The sequence below is a fragment of the Lolium rigidum genome, chromosome 2, assembly GCF_022539505.1.
Source record: "Lolium rigidum isolate FL_2022 chromosome 2, APGP_CSIRO_Lrig_0.1, whole genome shotgun sequence".
In the NCBI taxonomy this organism is placed as follows: Eukaryota; Viridiplantae; Streptophyta; class Magnoliopsida; order Poales; family Poaceae; genus Lolium; species Lolium rigidum.
Genome location: NC_061509.1, coordinates 4,847,991 through 4,869,887, shown reverse-complemented (window position 1 = coordinate 4,869,887; position 21,897 = coordinate 4,847,991). Strand labels below are relative to the sequence as shown.

General features: G+C 42.5%; 1 protein-coding gene, 1 long non-coding RNA gene and 2 other non-coding genes across 4 annotated transcripts; all 4 read right to left on the bottom strand.

Annotated features, from left to right (window-relative positions):
* Nucleotides 1-2,903: 2,903 nt before the first annotated feature.
* LOC124685866 lies at nt 2,904-3,495 on the bottom strand. Its single transcript, XR_006997639.1, has 2 exons — nt 3,398-3,495; nt 2,904-3,238 (listed from the first exon to the last, which is right to left on the bottom strand). It is a non-coding gene; the product is annotated as an uncharacterized LOC124685866 (long non-coding RNA).
* A 1,347-nt stretch (nt 3,496-4,842) lies between these two features.
* Nucleotides 4,843-5,039, bottom strand: LOC124693921. The gene has a single exon (XR_007000365.1). It is a non-coding gene; the product is annotated as a U2 spliceosomal RNA (small nuclear RNA).
* Nucleotides 5,040-8,305: 3,266 nt separating this feature from the next.
* LOC124693933 lies at nt 8,306-8,502 on the bottom strand. Its single transcript, XR_007000374.1, has one exon. It is a non-coding gene; the product is annotated as a U2 spliceosomal RNA (small nuclear RNA).
* A 685-nt stretch (nt 8,503-9,187) lies between these two features.
* LOC124685865 (OVARIAN TUMOR DOMAIN-containing deubiquitinating enzyme 2-like) lies at nt 9,188-12,142 on the bottom strand. The gene is made up of 8 exons (XM_047219888.1): nt 12,013-12,142; nt 11,870-11,915; nt 10,976-11,084; nt 10,395-10,486; nt 10,255-10,317; nt 10,048-10,166; nt 9,523-9,598; nt 9,188-9,428 (listed from the first exon to the last, which is right to left on the bottom strand). Exons 1-8 carry the CDS (start codon nt 12,075-12,077, stop codon nt 9,372-9,374), a joined length of 627 nt encoding a protein of 208 aa, XP_047075844.1. The 5' UTR covers nt 12,078-12,142; the 3' UTR covers nt 9,188-9,371.
* Nucleotides 12,143-21,897: the final 9,755 nt, after the last annotated feature.

Below are 21,897 nucleotides of genomic sequence, written 5' to 3'. Positions count from 1 at the left end.
TCTTTTCTTCTATACGAATGGCCCAAAGGCATAAGATAACCTCAGAGCAGCAGCATAACTTAAAACCCATCTAAACCATGAAAAAAACATGAAGATAAAATAGGCATGATCGTCTTTAAATTTCCTTCTATAGTCAGAAAAAAAGCAGACTACTCGATGCATTGGTCAATGCGTTCTTTAAATTAACAGTACACATGGTTCATGTAAAAATATTGACCACATTATCTGTCGTTTTACCAAACCGCTCCTGTAATCGCGACCTCAGGTCCTTTCTAGCTTTGCCAAGCCTCTGATGTGTTTTTGCAAGGTACTCAGTAAAAGATACCGCTTCCAAAGTTTCAGTTCGAATTGGTTGGGCCAAGATCACTGAACTGTTCTTTTTTTTTCTACTGAATTCTGCAACAAATAATTTTCTTTCGTGCTGAAAGACAGATCGTTTCATTACACTTAGGACGTGTCTAGGGAGCACTCGGGTGCTGGTTTGTCCGCCCCGGCACTCGCCCCAAAAAAGGAAAGCACCAACCCCCGTTTCCCGAAAACGGAAGCAGCACACGCGTTACCTAACCAGCGCCCCAAATAACCACCACCGCATCCCCTCTCAATCGCCCAGATCCTTGTTCTTCGAGTCGTACTACTCGACTTCTTCTTGCACCTCCAGATCTCCATGGATCCTAGGATATGACTCAAGGCTGCCACTTTTGCAGATCACCAAAAACAGGCTCTCCCGTGAAGAAAAACAAAGTAAATTCTTCATCTCCTCCCTCACGTCTCAGCACCCCTCCCCGTGAAATTCCCCTCTCCATTGTAAAAAAAAGTAGCTCTGCTGCAGATCTCTTGAAGAACAACAATTACATCGTGGAAGAAACCTATAAAAACATCACAGGAAAAATTTCGATAGTTTTGCTACAACAACCACCCTGAAAATTGGAGCCCAGCAAACAAAGTTCTTCCACATAGTAAAACCAGTAGGATTTAACAAATTGTCCAGCAATTTCGTTGTCTTAGCTTGCCATACTTTTGACAAGGAGGACTGAATATTGCACACAACAAGTAGGATTTGGGGAACTAAAAAAGTAACATACAACATGGGTACAACACATGCCTTGGAATCGAGCAACTAACTAATTGTACATATCTCCACATGTAAGTAACACACCAAGAGGCAGCAGCAATTTAGATCATGGAAAAACTAGCAAGGGAAAATCCCAAGTTCAAGTAAATCATGTGAACACAACTATACGAAATCCAACACAGGTATATATGCCCCTAAATTTGGAAGTCAGGTTGTACGTACCCACAGAGTCCCATAAAAAGTACACAAACCTGAAATAGTAGCTGGTCAAGCAACTTAGTTATATTATAGATACAAGTAAATTGGAAAAATTGCTTCACCAGCTTCTGGTAACGCAGGTGAGAGCGCTTAGTCATCTCTTGTCTATCTGTTATTCCTCTGCAAAAAAAAACTACAAAATGAAAAACACAACCAGGAACATTTATTATTACCAAACTTAAAAGCTTGTCAGCTAGAAGCAACTTTCTAATCAAGATCATTACACAGCTAATGAGAGGCAATGCTCCTAAAACCAAAATTTTGTTGCATAGTAAAAAAGCGAACTTAGGTGGAAGTTAAGGACAATTTAGTCAGTTGAGAAAAAGTAACTTAACTGAAACTGAGTACTACTAATGGGAATTTAGTTGTAAATTTTAAAAAATAAGTTAGATTATGGTAAAACAACTTAGCCAAAAACAAAAAAGCAACGTAGTTAAATTATTAGTAAACTCAGGCATGCGCAGAAAAGCAACTTAGTTAAAACATTAGAAGAAGTTCCCTGCACATATAAACGAATTATAAAACAATATGCAACTTAAGCATGTTAGACCATAAAAAAAAAAAATTTAGTTATTCTCAATAACCAACTTAAGTATGGTGAACAAACAACTCAGTTAAAAAACAATATGCAACTTAAGCATCATGGAACATAAAAAGCAAAAGAACTTAGTTATTCTCAATAACCAACTTAAGCATGGTGAACAAAGAACTCAGTTATAAAACAGTATCCAACTTAAGCACGGTGAACAAACAACTCAGCTATAAAACAGTATCCAACTTAAGCATGTTGGACCATAAAAAGCAAAACAACTTAGTTATTCTGAGTAACCAATAAGCATCATGAACAACCAACTCATTTAGGGAACTTCTGACTTGTTCCTGGAACCCAGTGTGGTACGCTAAGGTGCATCACGACATTCAAAATGTCTCCAGCCAATCTAAATGCATCTATTGGATGTGTTTTGCTGTGATGCGTTGGTCCCTTTCCACTAGTAGGAACAAGTTCACTATTCAGGGTGCCTTCCCCACTCCACCACCTCACGTGCTTTCAAAAATGGCTTCATACCTGCAGGTCTGGAAAGCAGTGGCTAAGCGCAAGGATTGGAACTTGGGAGGTCTTGGGAGTTGCAATTTGGCAAGATCCGGGCTCTCTTAAGCGATCTTAGGGACAGACAGAACTACACTCATGTTGTAATCTTCGCCTTTTGCCCATCTTGTCTTTATCACTTTTTTCTCTGTTGAATTGAACTGGTTTGTAAGACTATTGCTGCGGTGACGTTTATTAATTTAAAGTTGGGTTCTACTCGAGCCTTCCGTTTATATAACAAACAACTCGGTTAAAAAAAACAGTATGCAACTTAACCATGCTGGACCATAAAAAGAAAAACAACTTACTTATTGTCAGTAACCAACTTAAGCATTCTGAACAAACAACTCAGTTAAAAAACAGTATGCAACTTCACTAATTGCAGTCGACAACTTAGGCATATTGATAATACAACTTGATTAAACCCATAGGAGAGCAACCTGCATAAATCATAGCATCAACCAAGAAAGAGCTAAAAAACTCCTCTAAGTAAATGTAATGTATCCAGTTTGTCTATTACATAGAAAAAACAACACTTATCAATTGACATTATGTGTAAGTCATCGCCCTGTGTCGAGAACCTAACAATTCCTCTGGTTCCTAGATGCACGCAACAAGCACATAAAGCTCCCCGAAGGGGATAAAGCAATTTGCGGAGTTGATGAATGTGAAGAACCTTGATGAGGCACATAAATGTTGCTGGAGATTGACGACTTTTCCACACCATCTTGCAGCTCCACGCAATGCTGCATGTATTGAACCTGATATCCTAACATGGCTGCTCCCCCTTGCATCACGCCAGGAGCACGATGGAGCTAGCACTGGATGTTTGGAGCACAACATGAGAGCATGTGGATTAATTTTGCTATCTATTGAGTTGTTGCACTGAAGAAGCAAAAACACACAGAAAGCAGAACTAACAGGCAAATCACATTTTTGCTCGATCCCCTCCACATGGAGACATTCAGTTCAGTATTTACCTTGTGGCAGACGAGGGAGCAACATGCCATACTCCTAGGTCCAGCTCCAGCGACTGTGTCGTCGAGGAGATCGGCAAACAACACGAGTCTGCGATTCAAGGGCACGCTGTTGTCGCTTCAGTGTAGAACCTGGTGGAGCTCCACCAGCTGCTCGCCGGAGCTCAGCCTCGCCTCCATGGCTGCCAGCACTACCTGGGGGCCGGTTGCATGTCGAGCCGCATGGACGCAGGGCAGGGCGGCTTCAGAGTGGATGGTCGAGCTCCACGACAGGACCAATCGACTGGCTGGGCTCCATGGCTGCCGCTGCAGATCCCATTGCTTGTGAGATGCATCCCGTTAACCGCGGACGCGCGCAGACCCGCTCTGCCATGGAGATCCACGCACGGTCGATTCCGGCCGCCGAGGTCGTCGCCCTCCCGCACAGATGCTCTACACCCCGCGCCCGTCCGCTCTCCAGCGATGAGCTCCCTTCCTCGCGCGCGCCCGCTCTTCGATGCCGGGACACGCGCTGAAATCTCTCGACGAACTCTGGAGATTGCGAGAGACAGACAGGAGAGGGGGGCGGAATGGGGAGGGAGAGAGAGGCATGTGGGCCACCCCTAGATGTCGTTGTCAGGTGTCAGCCGCTGTCGGAACGGAGCGGGTCTCTAGGCTTTCATCGCGCGCATCGGACGGCTCACGAGCGAGTGCTCGCTTTGTCTAAATAGCACCCGAGCGCTTTTTAGCACTTGGGTTACACTTATGTGTAATTTGGTGACGAAGAATGAAGCAACACAGAGAAATACTTGACACGCTGGACTGATTGCCATGCCAAAAGCTGTCCTGATAATACTGCACATCGAGAAACAACATATAATTTGGTGACTGAATCTAGCTGCAAATAGCTACAGAATTTTCCGTTGCTCATCATCATCCCCAACAATATCTACATTCTTGGTGTCCTGAATCATTGTTTATTCGGGGAGCATCTCTTCTGTTCTCTGGACTCCCAGTTCAGAAAAATAAAACTGAAGGAACTGAAGCGATGGAACAATCGGCGGAAACAATCTGGAACTATGTACTCTGGAACTGATCAAAGGCGAGCACCTTCACTAGTGTAATGTATACAGGATTCAGAGCTATGTGTAAGTAGTTTGTAATTTAGCATAGCAGTATCATGCAATCTGAGATTTCAGAGCTCTACTGAGTAATTTAACCAATCAACCATAGACCGTCTTGTACATGGGATTGTATAGGCAAAAAAGATAGGAAACAAAGACAACCTACCATTTGGTATGTACTGCAAATCTAGATTGCTATGATTTTTTCCTACCGGGAGAGTAACCACACGAAAGTCAAAAACTAGAGATGGAGCAATCTATACTTAGAATAGATTGGGCAATTCCCCGTTGCAATTATCAAGCCAAATAGCAAAGAGGTGGACACAAATTTTCAGTTTGATTTGGTTGGGGTGCGCCAGGCCTGGGCTGTAGTGCAACGCCCAGTCGACACATGAGAGGCCCAGCAGCAAGCTACTGTGGTGGCCTCTCCCCCACAAAAACTAAATTTAATATCGTTGTGGACTAATAGCCCACATATCAGATATTAAACTGATAAGAACAGATACTACACTTGATCTTAGCCAAAAGGCCGAGAAAGGTATGAATTTTCCTGTTGCCCTGCCCCTCCTTTTATAGCTCGCTCTACCGCCTCTCCTCTCCCCAGCAGCGAGGTGGGACTAAACCAACGAAGCAGCAATGCAGCGCTCGCCGGTTGAGCATACCGCCAGTCCGCCACTGGGTTTGCTTCCGTTTGGCACCACTGAAGCCTACTAAGAAAATAGCAGCCCATATGCCCTGGACGGCCCAGTAAAGTTACCACGAGAAAAAAAAAAGCTACATACTGGAGTACTGGACCAGAGTTGCTAGAGACTAGAGTACATACGTATAGATACATGTTAAAACGGGAGACAGAGGTGCAGCTATAGACTTTTTGCGTTCCCCGCAAAAAAAAAAATAGACTTTTTGCGTGACAGCAATAGAATTTACCAGGGCGATTGTATTTCCAGAGATCACTAATCCAGTCATTTGCCATTTTCATTAATACTTTTGTTGTATTACATAGCTCAATTTTTTTACCATTTTCATTAATACTGGAGTAGAGAATAGGTTTTATGCAATTGCCTAGGACAAGTCCTAGGTCTTTAATCATTACAAAACTACTTTCGTTGTATTACATAGCTCAATTTTTTTTTGCCCCGGCTAAACACCATGACCTTGCCGCTTCTTTGGTCTTTCTTTTATGATGATGGCCACGGAAGATGAATGATGTTGGAAGACCCGAGCATTTTGCTCGGTATTATCAAGAAAGCCATTGCTTTTCTTCATTTTCCTTATTCAAATGCCACCTTAGTCCACCAATCATTAACAAAAGGTTCGGTGACCCAAAGAGTTGGAGAGATATTTTGAACACCACACCAGGCAAGGATTTCTTCCCAAATTCTTATGGTAAATCTACACTTGTATAAGAGATGCGCCGCTGATTCTTGGACTTGGTTACATAGAGGGAAATTTCCCCAATTTAGCCAACCTCTTCTCGCAACGCAGTCTGCCGTCGAAATATTATCTTGCATCACCAACCATGCAAAGAATTTACATTTCGGGGGAGCCCAAACCTTCCAAACCAAGGCGTTGAGAGTTGTGGAGGTGAGGCCTTTGACTTGCATTATGTATGTTGAGGATGCACAATATTGTCCATCCTAGTGAATTTCCAAGTAATTGTATCTTGCACATCTTGCATGAGATGGACATCGGAGAGAAACTTCCAAAGAGTAACAAATTGTTGAATGTTCTCCATGTCCAAACCATGGGAGATATCAATTTCATTGATCCAAAAGTTGTTCTCAAGAGCTTTCTTAACCGTGCATGCCTTCCTTTTTGATTTTTTGTAAAGCTTGGATGCAATATCGGCCATGACCATGAAGCCAAGAAGAGGACCAAAACTTGGCCTTTTCTCCACTTCTAATCATGACAAAAATAATCGCCGCCAAGATTTCCCGATCTTTTTTCATTACAAGGATTTTCAAGCGCTATACAAGCCTTATCTCATCAACCCATTTGAGTCATAGCCATCTTAACTAGAGAGCGGCGGAAAATCTTTTGAGATGGAGAATACCTAGACCTCCAAGCTTGGTGGGGCGGCATACCTTTTCCCAATTAACTTTTCATTTTCCACCAGTGACCTTATCACACCCCGCCCACAGGTATGCACGAATAAGAGCAATGAATCTTTGTATGACCTCTTTTGGGAGGTCAGTGGAGGTAATGTGTTCGGATGTGAGGACTACTCTAACTAAGACTCTTCTACCGGCAACACTGACGTTCTTTCAATTTCTGGATGCAAAATTTCTGGCTATCTTGTCTTCAAGATCTTGTAAATCCTCTCTCTTAAAATGAGTGACAATCAAAGGTAGGCCCAAGTATCACATTGGGAACTTTGTTTTCCGGTTGATACTTGGAGACATGAACAAAACAATTGACCACTTGAAGTCGAAAAAATTGCCCCGCAAAATATGATGATTTTTTTTGTTGGTTCATTCCAATTTTGTGCTTGTACTCTTTTGTTTAGAAATAAAATCTTTTGTTAACATTTTTAGTCATTTCTAAAAATATTGACTTATGCACATAGGGTAGTATACCATGTACCTGCAAATTTCCATGAGAAAACATGCATGCAGGTTTGTGATCTTCACAAAAAAATCACAAGAAGCAAGAATACTTGACACCATTGATCAATGGATCTTGGATTCTTTAAATTAACAGTCAATATCAACATCAACATCCACTGGAGCTTATTACATTTACTCTGTAACAAATTAATTCTTTACAACATAATGTACTACATCCGGCCGAAGACAGAAAATAAATGGAACAAATGTCAGTGTATAACAATAGAACTAGTACGGTCATTTGTATTCTTGGAAGTTGACATGCCCGGTGGCTTTGGGCATGTTCGACAGCTTCCTATAGCATGCACAGAAATAAAAGGGGTTTCAGTATTACTGATAAAGAAATACTTGCATACTAGTAAAAGCATTGTGCAGTTGAGACTTGAGGGCATCATCTTCTGACCAAAGATGCCAATTTGGCACACGCCGCAGCGCAGCGTAAAGTTGAACCTTCCTGCGAATTGCATGCTAACCAAAACTCAGTAAAATTTCTACTCAAATCTCATCTTGATTTTTAATCAGACGACGTATTATAGCAAAATAAATGTACTATTTGCAAGCCCCTTGAGGTGCTTTCTGACAGTATCGGGAGCAGAAGGGGTAAGATCAAAACGACTGCTCAGGAGCAAGCTGAAAGATCAAAAAATATACTACTAGGGAAACTATTTAGCACCGCATCTACATGAACTCTAGAACAGGTTACATGCATTTTCATTATTTCTAGTGCATATCTTACAGAGCATCAGAATTCCCCCTAAACATTCCACATTACTTTGGCTGAATCTATATCAGTTGGACTGTTGGAATGGGCAACAGTATTGTGCGCTACCTTGTATATATATGGAATTAAGAGGACTGAGTTCTAGCTGCAAATAGCTACAGGATTTTCCGTTGCTCATCATCACCCCCCACCATGATAGCTTGCGGAAGATTCGAGCAAGATCTACATTCAGCAAACTTGGTCTACTGAATCAGTGTTTATTCGGCAACGTTTAGTTCAGAAGAGTAAAAGTGAGGTAACTGTACGTTAGCATTGCAGTATCATGCAGTCGAGATTATAGAGCCGTAACTGAAGGCAACCCTACCGATCGCATCAATCCAGAAATTTCAGCTAAAGTTTACAAGTTGTGCAAATCTAAATTTTGCAGCCGAAGTTTTGAACTACGGTGAAGGAGTTCATACAAATTTTCAGTTTGAATTGGTTGGGGTGCTCCGGGCCTGGGCTGTAGTGCAAGGCCCAGGCGACACTTGAGAGGCCCAGCAGCAAGCTACTGTAGTGGCCCCTCCCCCACAAAAAATAAATTTAATATCGTTGTGGACCAATGGCCCACATATCAGATATTAAACTGATAAGAACAGATACTACACTTGATCTTAGCCAAAAGGCCGAGAAAGGTATGCTTTGGAACGCTGCCCTCCGCCTCTTCTTATAGCCTCCTCGACCGCCTCTACTCTCCCCAGCAGCGAGGTGGGACTAAACCAACGAAGCAGCAGCACAACGTGTTGACGCTGGAGCACACCGCTTCTGCGCTTCCCTTCCGTTGGCAGCTTTGACAAAGCCCAACAAGGAAACAGCAGCCCACGTATGCTTGGACGGCCCAGTAACGTTACCTCGAAAATAAAAACAGCTACATACTGCGATACTGGACAAAATTCCTAGAGTGCTACGTTCACATGATTAATGATTATATGCCTAGCAAAACTCTCCTCAGAAAAATAAAATAACTGGTTCAGATTGTATTGTATCGTATCCCCAAAATGAGAAAGGAAAAAAGGAACGGGCTCAAGTTATCTTCAGCTTATCTCACAACCATCCCAACGTACCAATTTCGCATTTAGCTTGGCGGTGTTCTTTCTCCGAAATCAAAGAGAGTATGTAGGGAGGCTGATTTCGTGCTCCCAGCCTTGCTAGCACACTTTCGTTTAGAAAAACGTAAGAAAACTAGTGTTAGCATTTTAGCCATCTCTGCAAGAAATCCATTCAAGCACATATACTATGTACGTACCTGCAAGTTTCCATGAGAAAACGTGCAGGTTTTGTGATCTTCACAAAAAAGATCATAACAAGCAGACCACTCGATGCATTGATCAATGGATCTTGGATTTCTTTAAATTGACAGCCAACATCAACATCCAAACTGGGGCTTATTAAATTTACTCTGTAACAGATTAATGTTTTTACAACACGATGTACCATATCCGGCCCGAGAAGAAAATAAATGGAACAAATGAGTGTACAACAACAGAACTAGTATATATCTTCTACGGTCATTTGTATTCTTGGAAATTGACATGGCCAGTGGCCTGCGCATGCTCGACAGCTTCCTGCACATAAAAAAGAAATGCTTTCAGTCTTACTGATTAAAAAAAATCCTACAGCTTGGTACAAACTTTGCGTAGTTGAGACTTAGAATCTCACCTTTTGACCAACGACGCCGATTTGGCACACGCCGCAGCGCAATGTGAAGCTTCCAGTGTCTGTGTAGCTTCTCTTCCTACGATTTGCATGCGCAACCAAAGTCAGTAACATTTCTACTCAAATCTTATCTTGGTTTCTAGTCAGATGACAGATTGCTACACAGCAAACAGACTATTTGCATGCCCCTTTGAGCTACTTTCTGACATTCTTGGGGGCATAAGGGGTGAGCTAAAACAAGTACTCATGATCATGCTGAAAGATTAGGAGAAAAAAACTATGAACTATAGCTATTTTGCACCACATAAACTACACAACAGGTTACATGCATTTTTTTAATTATTTCTAGTGCATATTTTACATTGTGTTAGAACTACCTTCAAACGCATTGCTCATTAGAATGATCAGTTGAACTACTCACCAGTGGCCATTAGCCACAGAACCCAACCAATACTCTGAAGTGTTCAAAACACAAGGTTACATGCTAAAGTAAGTTTTCTGTTTGCGCACACTGAGATGAATACATACCTATTTGCCTCCTTTGCTAAGTTAAGAGCAAGGCCCTCTACTGGACCAATGGAACGGTTACGGTCGACAGGGTATATGGTCTGATCAAATTCTTCGGGTGCTCCTTCAAATGGAGACATCTGAATTTATATCAATAGAAAACAGATAATATTAGTTAAAACCGTATTGTGTCTATTCCAATAGTGGATTATTATCATGAAAACTTACTGCTAAAGCATCATAATGCAACCCATCATAAATGAGCATGGCCCTCTCACCGTAGTTCTTCTCCTGTGTGAAGGGACGATAATCTAAGAACTAGCAAATGATTCCAGAGAAACAAAGAAAAGTAAGCATATAATGCTGACCTGACCATACAGATCGCAGCGTGTTGTCTGGATGTCATATGCAGCAATTTCACGCCCATAATATTCTGACAGAATTGAAAGTTCTATGGCACCTTCAAAACCAGAGAAAATATACATGAAATTAGTGAAATAAGAAACACACACCCTGAATTATCATGAAAACTACCGTAGAAGAATTTTTCTTTATGAGAACTAGGGTTAATGTATGTAACAGACGCTGAACAGAAACACGTCTATTGACCATTGGAGTGCTAATATCATGTCGCAAATGGTTGTTTTGCACCACAAAACCCATAACAGAACATTTGAAACTAATTAGTAGATTATGAACTAATGGAGGCTTATAGTTTTATGGTGGAGATGCCTATCAAGGAATGATGAGCTCTTGAGTATCGATAGTTTTCATGGAATAAGTTCCCAACATTATGTTTTTTCTTGGGAAAAGAGGATATCTACAAAAACATTGGAACATGATATACGAATTTGCATGATACAAATCTCCAAACAACATTGTACAAGAACCCTTCAAAGTAGTTTTAACATTAATATTGATGTACAAGATTAATGGTGCTGAAACTCACCTCCCCACTTTTCAGAATCCAAAATCCAAGCACAATACGCTTCATTTGGTTTTCCAAGAAATACTTCATTGTACTTTTCAGGATCACTTGCAACTGCTGCTGCTATGACCTTCAAGCAAACGGAGAGTAAAAAGTAACAGAGTTAACCCTGGAAGGTAAGCAAAAAGCCAATAACAGGTACAGTCCTATAATACATGCATAACAGTTTCTGCCTAAAAGGACCAATATGATGTAAAAACTAAAAAGTGATGATTCATTTATCCTAGCAGTAAGGTCATCTTTGATTATGTTTGTCCTTGTTTTCTACTGATAGATTGTTAAACTTTGATGTTCTCAACAATGTTAATACTTTGTGGTGTTTTGCAAACTTGGATCAGAAGTAGAATCATGCTGATTAGAGCTTACCATTCTAAAATCGATCTAGGGTACTTCATAAGCATGCTATATATTGGTATGCTCTTTCTACTGTACATTAAATGTGGCGTGGTTCATTTTTCCGTCAAAACTCAAAACCAGCGGTATGATCATCAGAACTTCATTGGTTGTTTTGGCTGAAAGGGTCTGATGCGGGTTTGAGAACAGTACAGAGAACAGATCAGCTGCCTGATATTAATGGAACAGGTACAGGTAAAATTCCTTTAGGACTTCTTTCATGGCATGTGTTGATTAGCTAACGCAATAAGATTCCAGTGGCTCCAAGAACCTATCAGTTAGTTGAGTGTTGTTACATCATTTTGTGAATTCTTGCAAGTTGATGTTCGAAAAAACATATGCGCAGGCTATGTGATGTTCACTGTATGTGTTACTGACTTCAAAAGACTACAAACACTGAAAAGCAGGGGAAAAAATGAACAGGTAGCAGGCTGCTAAACAGTTATTCTAAGCAGTTATTACCTGTCTGAGCTCATAAGCCTTATTTCTGTTGTGTTCCATCACATAACTGCATCAAGAGAGGTATCGGAAAGTACAATGAGCAACCCCATCATCCACAAAATCATATCTTTATAGTACTACTAAAGAATGTTAAGAATCCATACCCGATGGCATTGAAGAGGCAGCTGTTGTCTGAAGGGATGACTCTCCTCACAACCACGCCTTCCATTTCTTCCCACTCAGCTAGGAAGCGTCCTCCGAATCACTGAAACGGCGAAAGAAGATTTTTTTTAAAAAAAAACTGCGCTCAACCAGGACGGGCAACTCAGCTGCATACTGCTAGATCCCAACCAACAACTTTCAGTCTAAACAGAGGCGCTCAGATCACTGAAACAGAAAGCGGCAGACGACAGCCCGCGGGGCGCGGGTCGACAGTTTCGCTTGGGACAAGATTCCAATGTCTAGTGAAATGGCAGTGGTACGCGAACGGCGCCTAAGGCTCCCGGACGGCGTAGTAACCCGGGCAAGACATTATCCACCCACTAACCAACAACCAATTCCATCCAATCTTATCGGAATTCAGATGGCAGGCAGAGACTCGATGGAATTCGGATGCTCGTCAGACACGGCGAACAGGAAGCAAGCGCGCGGGTCCACGTTTACAGGACCTGCCGGACCTGGCATGGCATGGCAAGCATGCAGACGGCACGAGCAGGAGATGAGCGCACGTACCGGGGAACAGGGCGCCGGATTCGGCTGATGGCCGCGCAGGGGCGTCTCGGGGAGGCGGCTGCTTCGGCCGAATCGGCGGAGCTCTGAATTGGGTGAGGAGGAGCGACGTGAGGAAGGGGATGATGCGGAGGGAGGAAGAAGGGGATGTGCGAAAGCGGCGAGCCCGAAATGGGAAAGAAAGAAGGCGACGGAAGGAAGAAAGGAACCTCTGATCTGGAGCAGGAACGCAAGTTGGCCGGATCTGTTTGGTGGCTGCCCTGGCCAGCACTGGCCCAGGCCACCACCAACAACCCAACGGCCCAGGCATCCCTCAATTTTTTTTTTAAAGTAAAGCTTTTCATATGCTTAAAAGCCAATATAAAGGTTTCTTTCGCTTTTGAGATGCAAAAGGAGTGGATATGTCTCATCCCGAGAGATGCAAATATGGTGGCGCACATTTTAGCTAACTATGCTTATAATTCGGAAGAAATTTTAGTGTGGGACGGCGATCCTCCGGAATTTATTTTACCTTATTATTATGTCATGTAAGACTTTAATAAAAATCCACTAGGAATTCCTTAAAAAAACAATATAGCTAGTTTTTAAAGAACGATAATTTTAATAAACATAATCCTTGTCACATCTGGTAGAAAGATATTCATGAATAAAAAAGAGGCATAAAAACAAAATCTGGTGCACCAAATTTTCCTTTTCCACACATGACACAAAACGTATCTTATATCTACGGAAAAATCGCATGTACGCTTCGAACATGAATAAACAAAAAAAGATGTACAATTAAGATGAAAAATATGACATTACAAATCCTACCTCTCGCATGAATTAAAACCCAAGAATCTGTACTAGAATCTTTTGGGTTGCAATACAAAAAACACAGGAACTGTTCTGTAGCATTAGGTGCAAGCTGTAGTTTTCATATCACGGGAGTAAAGGAAAACATCCATAGCCTCTAATTAAGGTTCAAAAGAGTTACATGGGACTGATTTCAAATACTAGAGAATTTCAAACATTTCAGTTCTTCGAAATTTTACCTCGAGGGTGATGGGTTTTGCCCACGGACGGATCACTCCAAAATGTCACGTCACCTGCACACGGAAACTTCTGGCCAGGGGAGGCACCTAGCGATGCCCTCTACTTTCTTCCTATTTCTCTGAGCTGTTACACGGTCTGATCTTACAATCTTACGGACCTAGGGCGTGTGCTTTTATACACGCATATAGGTAACCAGACCAAAGACCTAAACCTACTCGGACTAAGTAATGTACGTATACCACATCTTTCAAATCGACTAGGACTTGACCTCGTTGCATTGCATGACACGGACACGGCTTGCAAGTCCTAACCTGACTCTAATTAACACGTACACACAATCACGCATGAATCCACAACTCTGACCGACTCCATTTGTCGATCAAGATTGCCTCGAACATTGAGTTTGTTTTGTTTTAGCAATAGAGACCATGATAATTTTTCTTATACAGTCTATTATTAGATGTACGCAGTTCCAAAGGGGAAAAAACTTCGTATAGTCTGTGGTTGACGTTTCCTTCTTCTGCTCTAGGGCCATACCGTCCCACCGTCCTGCTCGCCATCGCTACCCCAAACGGCCAAACCCCCTCTTCTTCCTCGTCACGCTACCCCTGGGATTGGAAGCTTATGTTTCACATAAAAGGTAGATATATTCGGACGAACCTGAACGAGAAGGAACATGCCCCTACTCGTTGGCCCAAGAGTTACACTAGACAGGTGTTGTGGCCCAACAGACACTACATGAAACCGTCAATGTGCCGACGGCCAAAACTTGTGCCGACGGTTTTTTATCAGGACCGTCGGTACATGTCCCGAACAGGGCAGGCCAAGAAAAAGGTCGTCGGCACAGCAAAGCCATCGGCACCGGAAAGTTTATACCGACGACCACCATTGGCACAAAAAAAGGCCATCGGCACAGGCTAGGTCAAGCCGTCGGCACTGGAACGCTGTCGGCAGAGGGGTCTCTGCCATCACGGTGAGGTGACACCGTGAATTTTTTCCCCTCTATCCCTATGCCGACGGCCAAGCTTCGGCACAAGCCCTGAACTTTTTTCCCCTCCACGCCCCCCCCCGGATCGCCTTTTTTAAGTTTAAACCGAATGGCAGAAAATGATAAAAAAAATTAAAAAAATCGTTTGAGATCCATGTATGTTACGCAACCTACTATTAGGGAAATTAACAAATATGAATTTTAAGTTTTTTTTTTTTGCAAAAAAAGTTTATTTCTCGGTAATTTTTTTGCATACGACATTGGAAAAATGTATAACCTATCAAAATAATTGTCTCAAAAAGTTATACCCGAATTCACCATAGTTTACCTGGTTGCCATTTTTTTTTAGATTCTCAAAATTCCAAATGGAAATATGAAAGCAGGAAGATTTTTATTTTTGCCAGAAACTCAGGATTTTTGTTTTTTATTTTTTAAAATTAATAATTGTATTCTGCATAAAAATATTATTACTTAATCATCGATGTTTATCTAAATAGTATTTAAAATTTAAAATAATAAAGATTTGTGATATCACGGTCTAAGGGTTAATAGGATTGATATGATATGTACTAGTGTGAGGATGGGTGATCAAACTGGAAAGTTTGACCAACCTAAGATAAAGTGTAGCTAGATTTAAAATAATTTATGTTAGAGACTTGAAAAAAATTGATTTTTTAAAATACATTTTAAACAGAATTTCCAAACATCCGTTAGTTCTATGCCAATAATTTTGCCTTTGACACAAGATGCTATGCCGATAGCCAGGTTATGCCGACGGTAAATGGATCTGTGCCGAGATCATATTATGCCGACGGCTTCTGGCCGTCAGCACCTTGACTAGTTTATGTTTCGGATTGTATTTAAACCTTGTATAAATATGGTTGCTTAATTTATAAAGCATGACAAAGACCTATTTTGACGCCCGAGAAATTTTAATAAGGCAAAAAACATGGTGGAGCTCCTGCGACGCCCTCCCTCCGCCCCAGCCGCCGGCGGCGGCAATTCCCTGCCCTCCCCCGCGCGCCGCTGTGCCCTCCCCCCAGGTAGCCTCAGCCTCGTCGTCCTCCTCCCTCCTTCTACCGCCCGGATTCGACTCCCCTAACGCTTTTCCGCCCGAGTTCTGTTTTGGGAGCCTCCAGATCCGAGAACCTCTCGTCACCGACACGGCGCCGGCCGCTGGCCTCATCCTCTTCAATGGTCCCGGAGACGCCGGATCCGCGGCGCCCCTCGAGCCCTGCGCCTCCCCCTGGCACTGCTCCGCCTGCCCCCTGCTCTACCGTGGGCACTCAAGGCGGTGGCCTTCAAGACGGTGGGTGGCGCTGCCAGCCACCACCACGCGGGGGCGTCTTCTCCAGCTGGCTTCCACCCCTGCTCTCGACGGATTCGCATTCACTGCGGGTCACCTCGGATGTGGCGGCCCATGCCCCTTGCCCCCGCACGCCGGAGCCTACGGGCGGGGCTCGAGACCGACCGGCGGCCCGGTTCGCCGGCGCACCGGTGGAGGAAGCCGAGATCGCCTCGCTGCATTCAAGGCGAGGGCGTTGGCATTCAAGCCGGCCTCTCCTACTCGCTCACATTCAAAGGGAGAGGAAGGGAGACAAAGTTAAGGAGAGAAGCAGAGAGTGCTTCCGTTGCTTCACCATCGGCCACATCGCACTCCACTGCCGAAACCCAGTCCGTTGCCGCTACTGCTATAAGCTCGGCCATACGGCCAGAGTCTGCCGCCGCCGCCTCCGTGACCTGCGCGACCACTCCAGGCTCCAGAACAACAGCCAAGATCAAGAGCTCCCACCTCCGCCACCGCCGGGCCGCCCATCCTCTGAGCAAGCTCCGCCACCGCCTCCTCCTGGGCTCCCGCCCGCCGACGCCATCCGCATCATCATGCCGCGCATCGGCGACCCGGCCGCACGCCCTGCGGAGGGCCACGCCGTCGTCGCTGCTTCGCCGGCTGATACGTCTCCGACGTATCGATAATTTCTTATGTTCCATGCCACATTATTGATGATATCTACATGTTTTATGCATACTTTATGTCATTTTTATGCGTTTTCCGGAACTAACCTATTGACGAGATGCCGAAGGGCCAGCTTCGTTGTTCTGCTGTTTTTGGTTCCGAAATCCTAGTAAGGAAATATTCTCGAATTGGACGAAATCAACGCCCGAGCATCCTATTTTTCCACGAAGCTTCCGGAACACCGAGAGCCACCGGAGGAGCCCCGGTGGGCCCGGATGATAGGGCGGCGCGGCCGGGGCACGGGCCGCGCCCCTATTGTGTCACCACCCCGTCGGCCCTCCGACTCCGCCTCTTCGCCTATTTAAGCCTCCTCGACCTAAAACCTCGATACGGAAAAGCCACGGTACGAGAAACCTTCCGGAGCCGCCGCCATCGCGAAGCCAAGATCCGGGGGACGGGAGTCTCCGTTCCGGCACGCCGCCGGGACGGGGAAGTGCCCCGGAAGGCTTCTCCATCGACACCACCGCCATCTTCATCAATGCTGCTTGTCTCCCATGAGGAGGGAGTAGTTCTCCATCGAGGCTAAGGGCTGTACCGGTAGCTATGTGGTTCATCTCTCTCCTATGTACTTCAATACAATAATCTCATGAGCTGCCTTACATGATTGAGATTCATATGATGATGCTTGTAATCTAGATGTCATTATGCTAGTCAAGTTGATTTTACTTATGTGATCTCCGGAGACTCCTTGTCCCACGTGTGTAAAGGTGACGAGTGTGTGCACCGTGTGGGTCTCTTAGGCTATATTTCACGGAATACTTATTCGCTGTTATGAATGGCATAGTGAAGTGCTTATTTATATCTCTTTATGATTGCAATGTGTTTTGTATCACAATTTATCCGTGTGCTACTCTAGTGATGTTATTAAAGTAGTTTATTCCTCCCGCACGGTGTAATGGTGACAGTGTGTGCATCGTGTAGTACTTGGCGTAGGCTATGATTGTGATCTCTTGTAGATTATGAAGTTAACTATTGCTATGATAGTATTGATGTGATCTATTCCTCCTTTCATAGTGTGAAGGTGACGAGTGTGCATGCTATGTTAGTACTTGGTTTGGTTATGTTGATCTGTTATGCACTCTAAGGTTATTTAAATATGAACATTGAATATTGTGGAGCTTGTTAACTCCGGCATTGAGTGTTCGTGTAATCCTACACAGTTAGTGGTGTTCATCATCCAACAAGAGGGTGTAGAGTCTAGCATCTATTTATTTATTCTGTTATGTGATCAATGTTGAGAGTGTCCACTAGTGAAAGTATGATCCCTAGGCCTTGTTCCTAAATATCTGCTATCGCTGCTTGTTTACTTGTTTTATCGCATCTTTACTTCCTGCAATATTACTACCATCAACCGCACGCCAGCAAGCACTTTTCCGGCGCCGTTACTACTCGCTCATATTTATTCATACCACCTGTATTTCACTATCTCTTCGCCGAACTAGTGCACCTATTAGGTGTGTTGGGGACACAAGAGACTTCTTGCTTTGTGGTTGCGGGGTTGCATGAGAGGGATATCTTTGACCTCTTCCTCCCCGAGTTCGATAAACCTTGGGTGATCCACTTAAGGGAAACTTGCTGCTGTTCTACAAACCTCTCGCTCTTGGAGGCCCAACACTGTCTACAAGAATAGAAGCACCCGTAGACATCAAGCACTTTTCTGGCGCCGTTGCCGGGGAGGTAAGGTAAAAGGTATTCACATCCTCCGACTACTAAGTTATTTCCTAGTCTTGTTGCCGGTGTGTGAGTGCTCGAAGATATTTCCTTTAGATCCTGCAATTGCATCTTTTGTTTCTTGTTTACACTAGTTTGGCATAATGGACAACAATGAGCTTCTTATTCTATTTCCTGATTTAAGACATGGATGGTTTGATGCGAAAATTAAAAAACCTATGGAACATATTAGTACGAACGCTTTGAACACCATTGTTGCTAATGATATGGAAAATTCTAAGCTTGGGGAAGCTGGCTTTGATGAGCATGATATTTTTAGTCCCCCAAGCATTGAGGAGAAAATTTACTTTGATGATACTTTGCCTCCTATTTATGATGATTATAATGATATTGGTCTTTTAGTGCCGCCTACTATGGAGGATAAAGTTTATTATGATTATACTATGCCTCCTACACTTGATGAGAATAATAATGATAGCTACTTTGTTGAATTTGCTCCCACTACAACTAATAAAATTGATTATGCTTATGTGGAGAGTAATGACACTTTTATGCATGTGAATAAGAATGCTTTATGTGATACTTATATTGTTTAGTTTGTTCATGATGCCACTGAAAATTATTATGAGAGAGGAAAATATGGTTGTAGAAATTTTCATGTTACTAAAACACCTCTCTATATGCTGAAATTTTTGAAGCTACACTTGTTCTATCTTCCTATGCTTGTTACTTTGCTCTTCATGAACTTGTTTATTTACAAGATTCGTATGCATAGGAAGCATGTTAGACTTAAATGTGTTTTGAATTTGCTTCTTGATGCTCTCTTTTGCTTCAATTCTTATTTCTTGCGAGTGCATCATTAAAATTGCCGAGCCCATCTTAATGGCTATAAAGAAAGAACTTCATGGGAGATAACCCATGTGTTTATTTTGCTACAGTAGCTTTGTTTTATATTTGAGTCTTGGAAGTTGTTACTACTATAGCAACCTCTCCTTATCTTATTTTATTGCATTGTTGTGCCAAGTAAAGTCTTTGATAGCAAGGTTCATACTAGATTTGGATTACTGCGCAGAAACAGATTGCCTCCGTCACGAATCTGGGCAGAATTCTCTGTAGGTAACTCAGAAAAATCTGCCAATTTACGTGCGTGATCCTCAGATATTTACGCAACTTTCATTAAATTTGAGCATTTTCATCTGAGCAAGTCTGGTGCCACTTTAAAATTCGTCTTTACGGACTGTTCTGTTTTGACAGATTCTGCCTTTTATTTCGCATTGCCTCTTTTGCTATGTGGGATGGATTTCTTTGTTCCATTGACTTCCAGTAGCTTTGTGCAATGTCCAGAAGTGTTAAGAATGATTGTGTCACCTCTGAACATGTGAAATTTTGATTATGCACTAACCCTCTAATGAGTTTGTTTCGAGTTTGGTGTGGAGGAAGTTTTCAAGGGTCAAGAGAGGAGGATGATATACTATGATCAAGAAGAGTGAAAAGACTAAGCTTGGGGATGCCCCCGTGGTTCATCCCTGCATATTTCAAGAAGACTCAAGCGTCTAAACTTGGGGATGCCCAAGGCATCCCCTTCTTCATCGACAACATTATCAGGTTCCTCCTCTGAAACTATATTTTTATTCAGTCACATCTTATGTACTTTACTTGGAGCGTCTGTGTGCTTTTGTTTGTGTTTTTGTTTGAATAAATGCTTGTGTGGGAGAGAGACACGCTCCGCTGGTTCATAGTTTTTAATGTTCATGGCGAAGGTTAAAACTGCTTCGTTAATTGTTATATGGTTGGAAACGGAAAATGCTACATGTAGTAATTGGTAAAATGTCTTGGATAATGTGATACTTGGCAATTGTTGTGCTCATGTTTAAGCTCTTGCATCATATACTTTGCACCTATTAATGAAGAAATACATAGAGCTTGCTAAAATTTGGTTTGCATAATTGGTCTCTCTAAGGTCTAGATAATTTCTAGTGAAGAGTTTGAACAACAAGGAAGACGGTGTAGAGTCTTATAATGTTTACAATATGTCTTTTATGTGAGTTTTGCTGCACCGGTTCATCCTTGTGTTTGTTTCAAATAACCTTTCTAGCCTAAACCTTGTATCGAGAGGGAATACTTCTCATGCATCCAAAATCCTTGAGCCAACCACTATGCCATTTGTGTCCACCATACCTACCTACTACATGGTATTTCTCCGCCATTCCAAAGTAAATTGCTTGAGTGCTACCTTTAAAATTTCCATCATTCGCCTTTGCAATATATAGCACATGGGACAAATAGCTTAAAACTATTGTGGTATTGAATATGTACTTATGCACTTTATCTCTTATTAAGTTGCTTGTTGTGCGACAACCATGCTCCTGGGGACGCCATCAACTCTTTGTTCAATATCATGTGAGTTGCTATGCATGTCCGTCTTGTCTGAAGTAAGGGAGATTTACCACTCATTTAATGGTTAGAGCATGCATAATGTTAGAGAAGAACATTGGGCCGCTAACTAAAGCCATGATCCATGGTGGAAGTTTCAGTTTTGGACATATATCCTCAATCTCATATGAGAACATTAATTGTTGCTACATGCTTATGCATTAAAGAGGAGTCCATTATCTGTTGTCTATGTTGTCCCGGTATGGATGTCTAAGTTGAGAATAATCAAAAGCGAGAAATCCAAATGCGAGCTTTCTCCTTAGACCTTTGTACAGGCGGCATAGAGGTACCCCTTTGTGACACTTGGTTAAAACATGTGTATTGCGATGATAATCCTGGTAATCCGAGCTAATTAGGACAAGGTGCGGGCACTACTAGTATACTATGCATGAGGCTTGCAACTTGTAAGATATAATTTACATGATACATATGCTTAATTACTACCGTTGACAAAATTGTTTCATGTTTTCAAAATAAAAGCTCTAGCACAAATATAGCAATCGATGCTTTCCTCTTTGAAGGACCTTTCTTTTACTTTTATGTTGAGTCAGTTCACCTATTTCTCTCCATCTTAAGAAGCAAACACTTGTGTGAACTGTGCATTGATTCCTACATACTTGCATATTGCACTTGTTATATTACTTTACATTGACACTATCCATGAGATATACATGTTATAAGTTGAAAGCAACCGCTGAAACTTAATCTTCCTTTGTGTTGCTTCAATACCTTTACTTTGATTTATTGCTTTATGAGTTAACACTACAAGAGATGGGGGATTTGTTGACGAAAACCCTGGTGACAAAAATGCATACCGTCATGGATGTGTCCTTATAGGTGACGAATTCATCTTTCGTCAAGCATTTAAGGTAATGCTTGACGGTATGATTTGTCGTCAAGAAAAATCGTCACCCATTACCCAAGCGGGAAGGGCTTCCATCGTGTCCGTTAATAGGTGACGAAATCAAAGATCGAGGTGACGAAATATTACTAAGTTACTTTATTAAATGTTATTAGTTTTATATATCATGCGTGACCCAGGTTGTCGGGAACATATTTAATTAAGTAAAAATTGTGGTTTGGAAGAATCGAACAAGGGCTTCGGCGTGACCGACGAGGAGTCTTACCGCTAAGGTAGATATGGAATTTTGATCCGGATCCGTAAGTAGTCTATTCTAC

Coding starts and splice junctions, on each gene's coding strand:
- LOC124685865 (XM_047219888.1), bottom strand. CDS start 12,077: ATGGAAGGCGTGGTTGTGAGGAGAGTCATCCCTTCAGACAACAGCTGC. Junction 10,318..10,394: donor GCTGCGATCTGTATGGTCAG/GTCAGCATTATA, acceptor CCCTTCACACAG/GAGAAGAACTACGGTGAGAG. Junction 9,599..10,047: donor TTAGCAAAGGAGGCAAATAG/GTATGTATTCAT, acceptor TGCAAATCGTAG/GAAGAGAAGCTACACAGACA.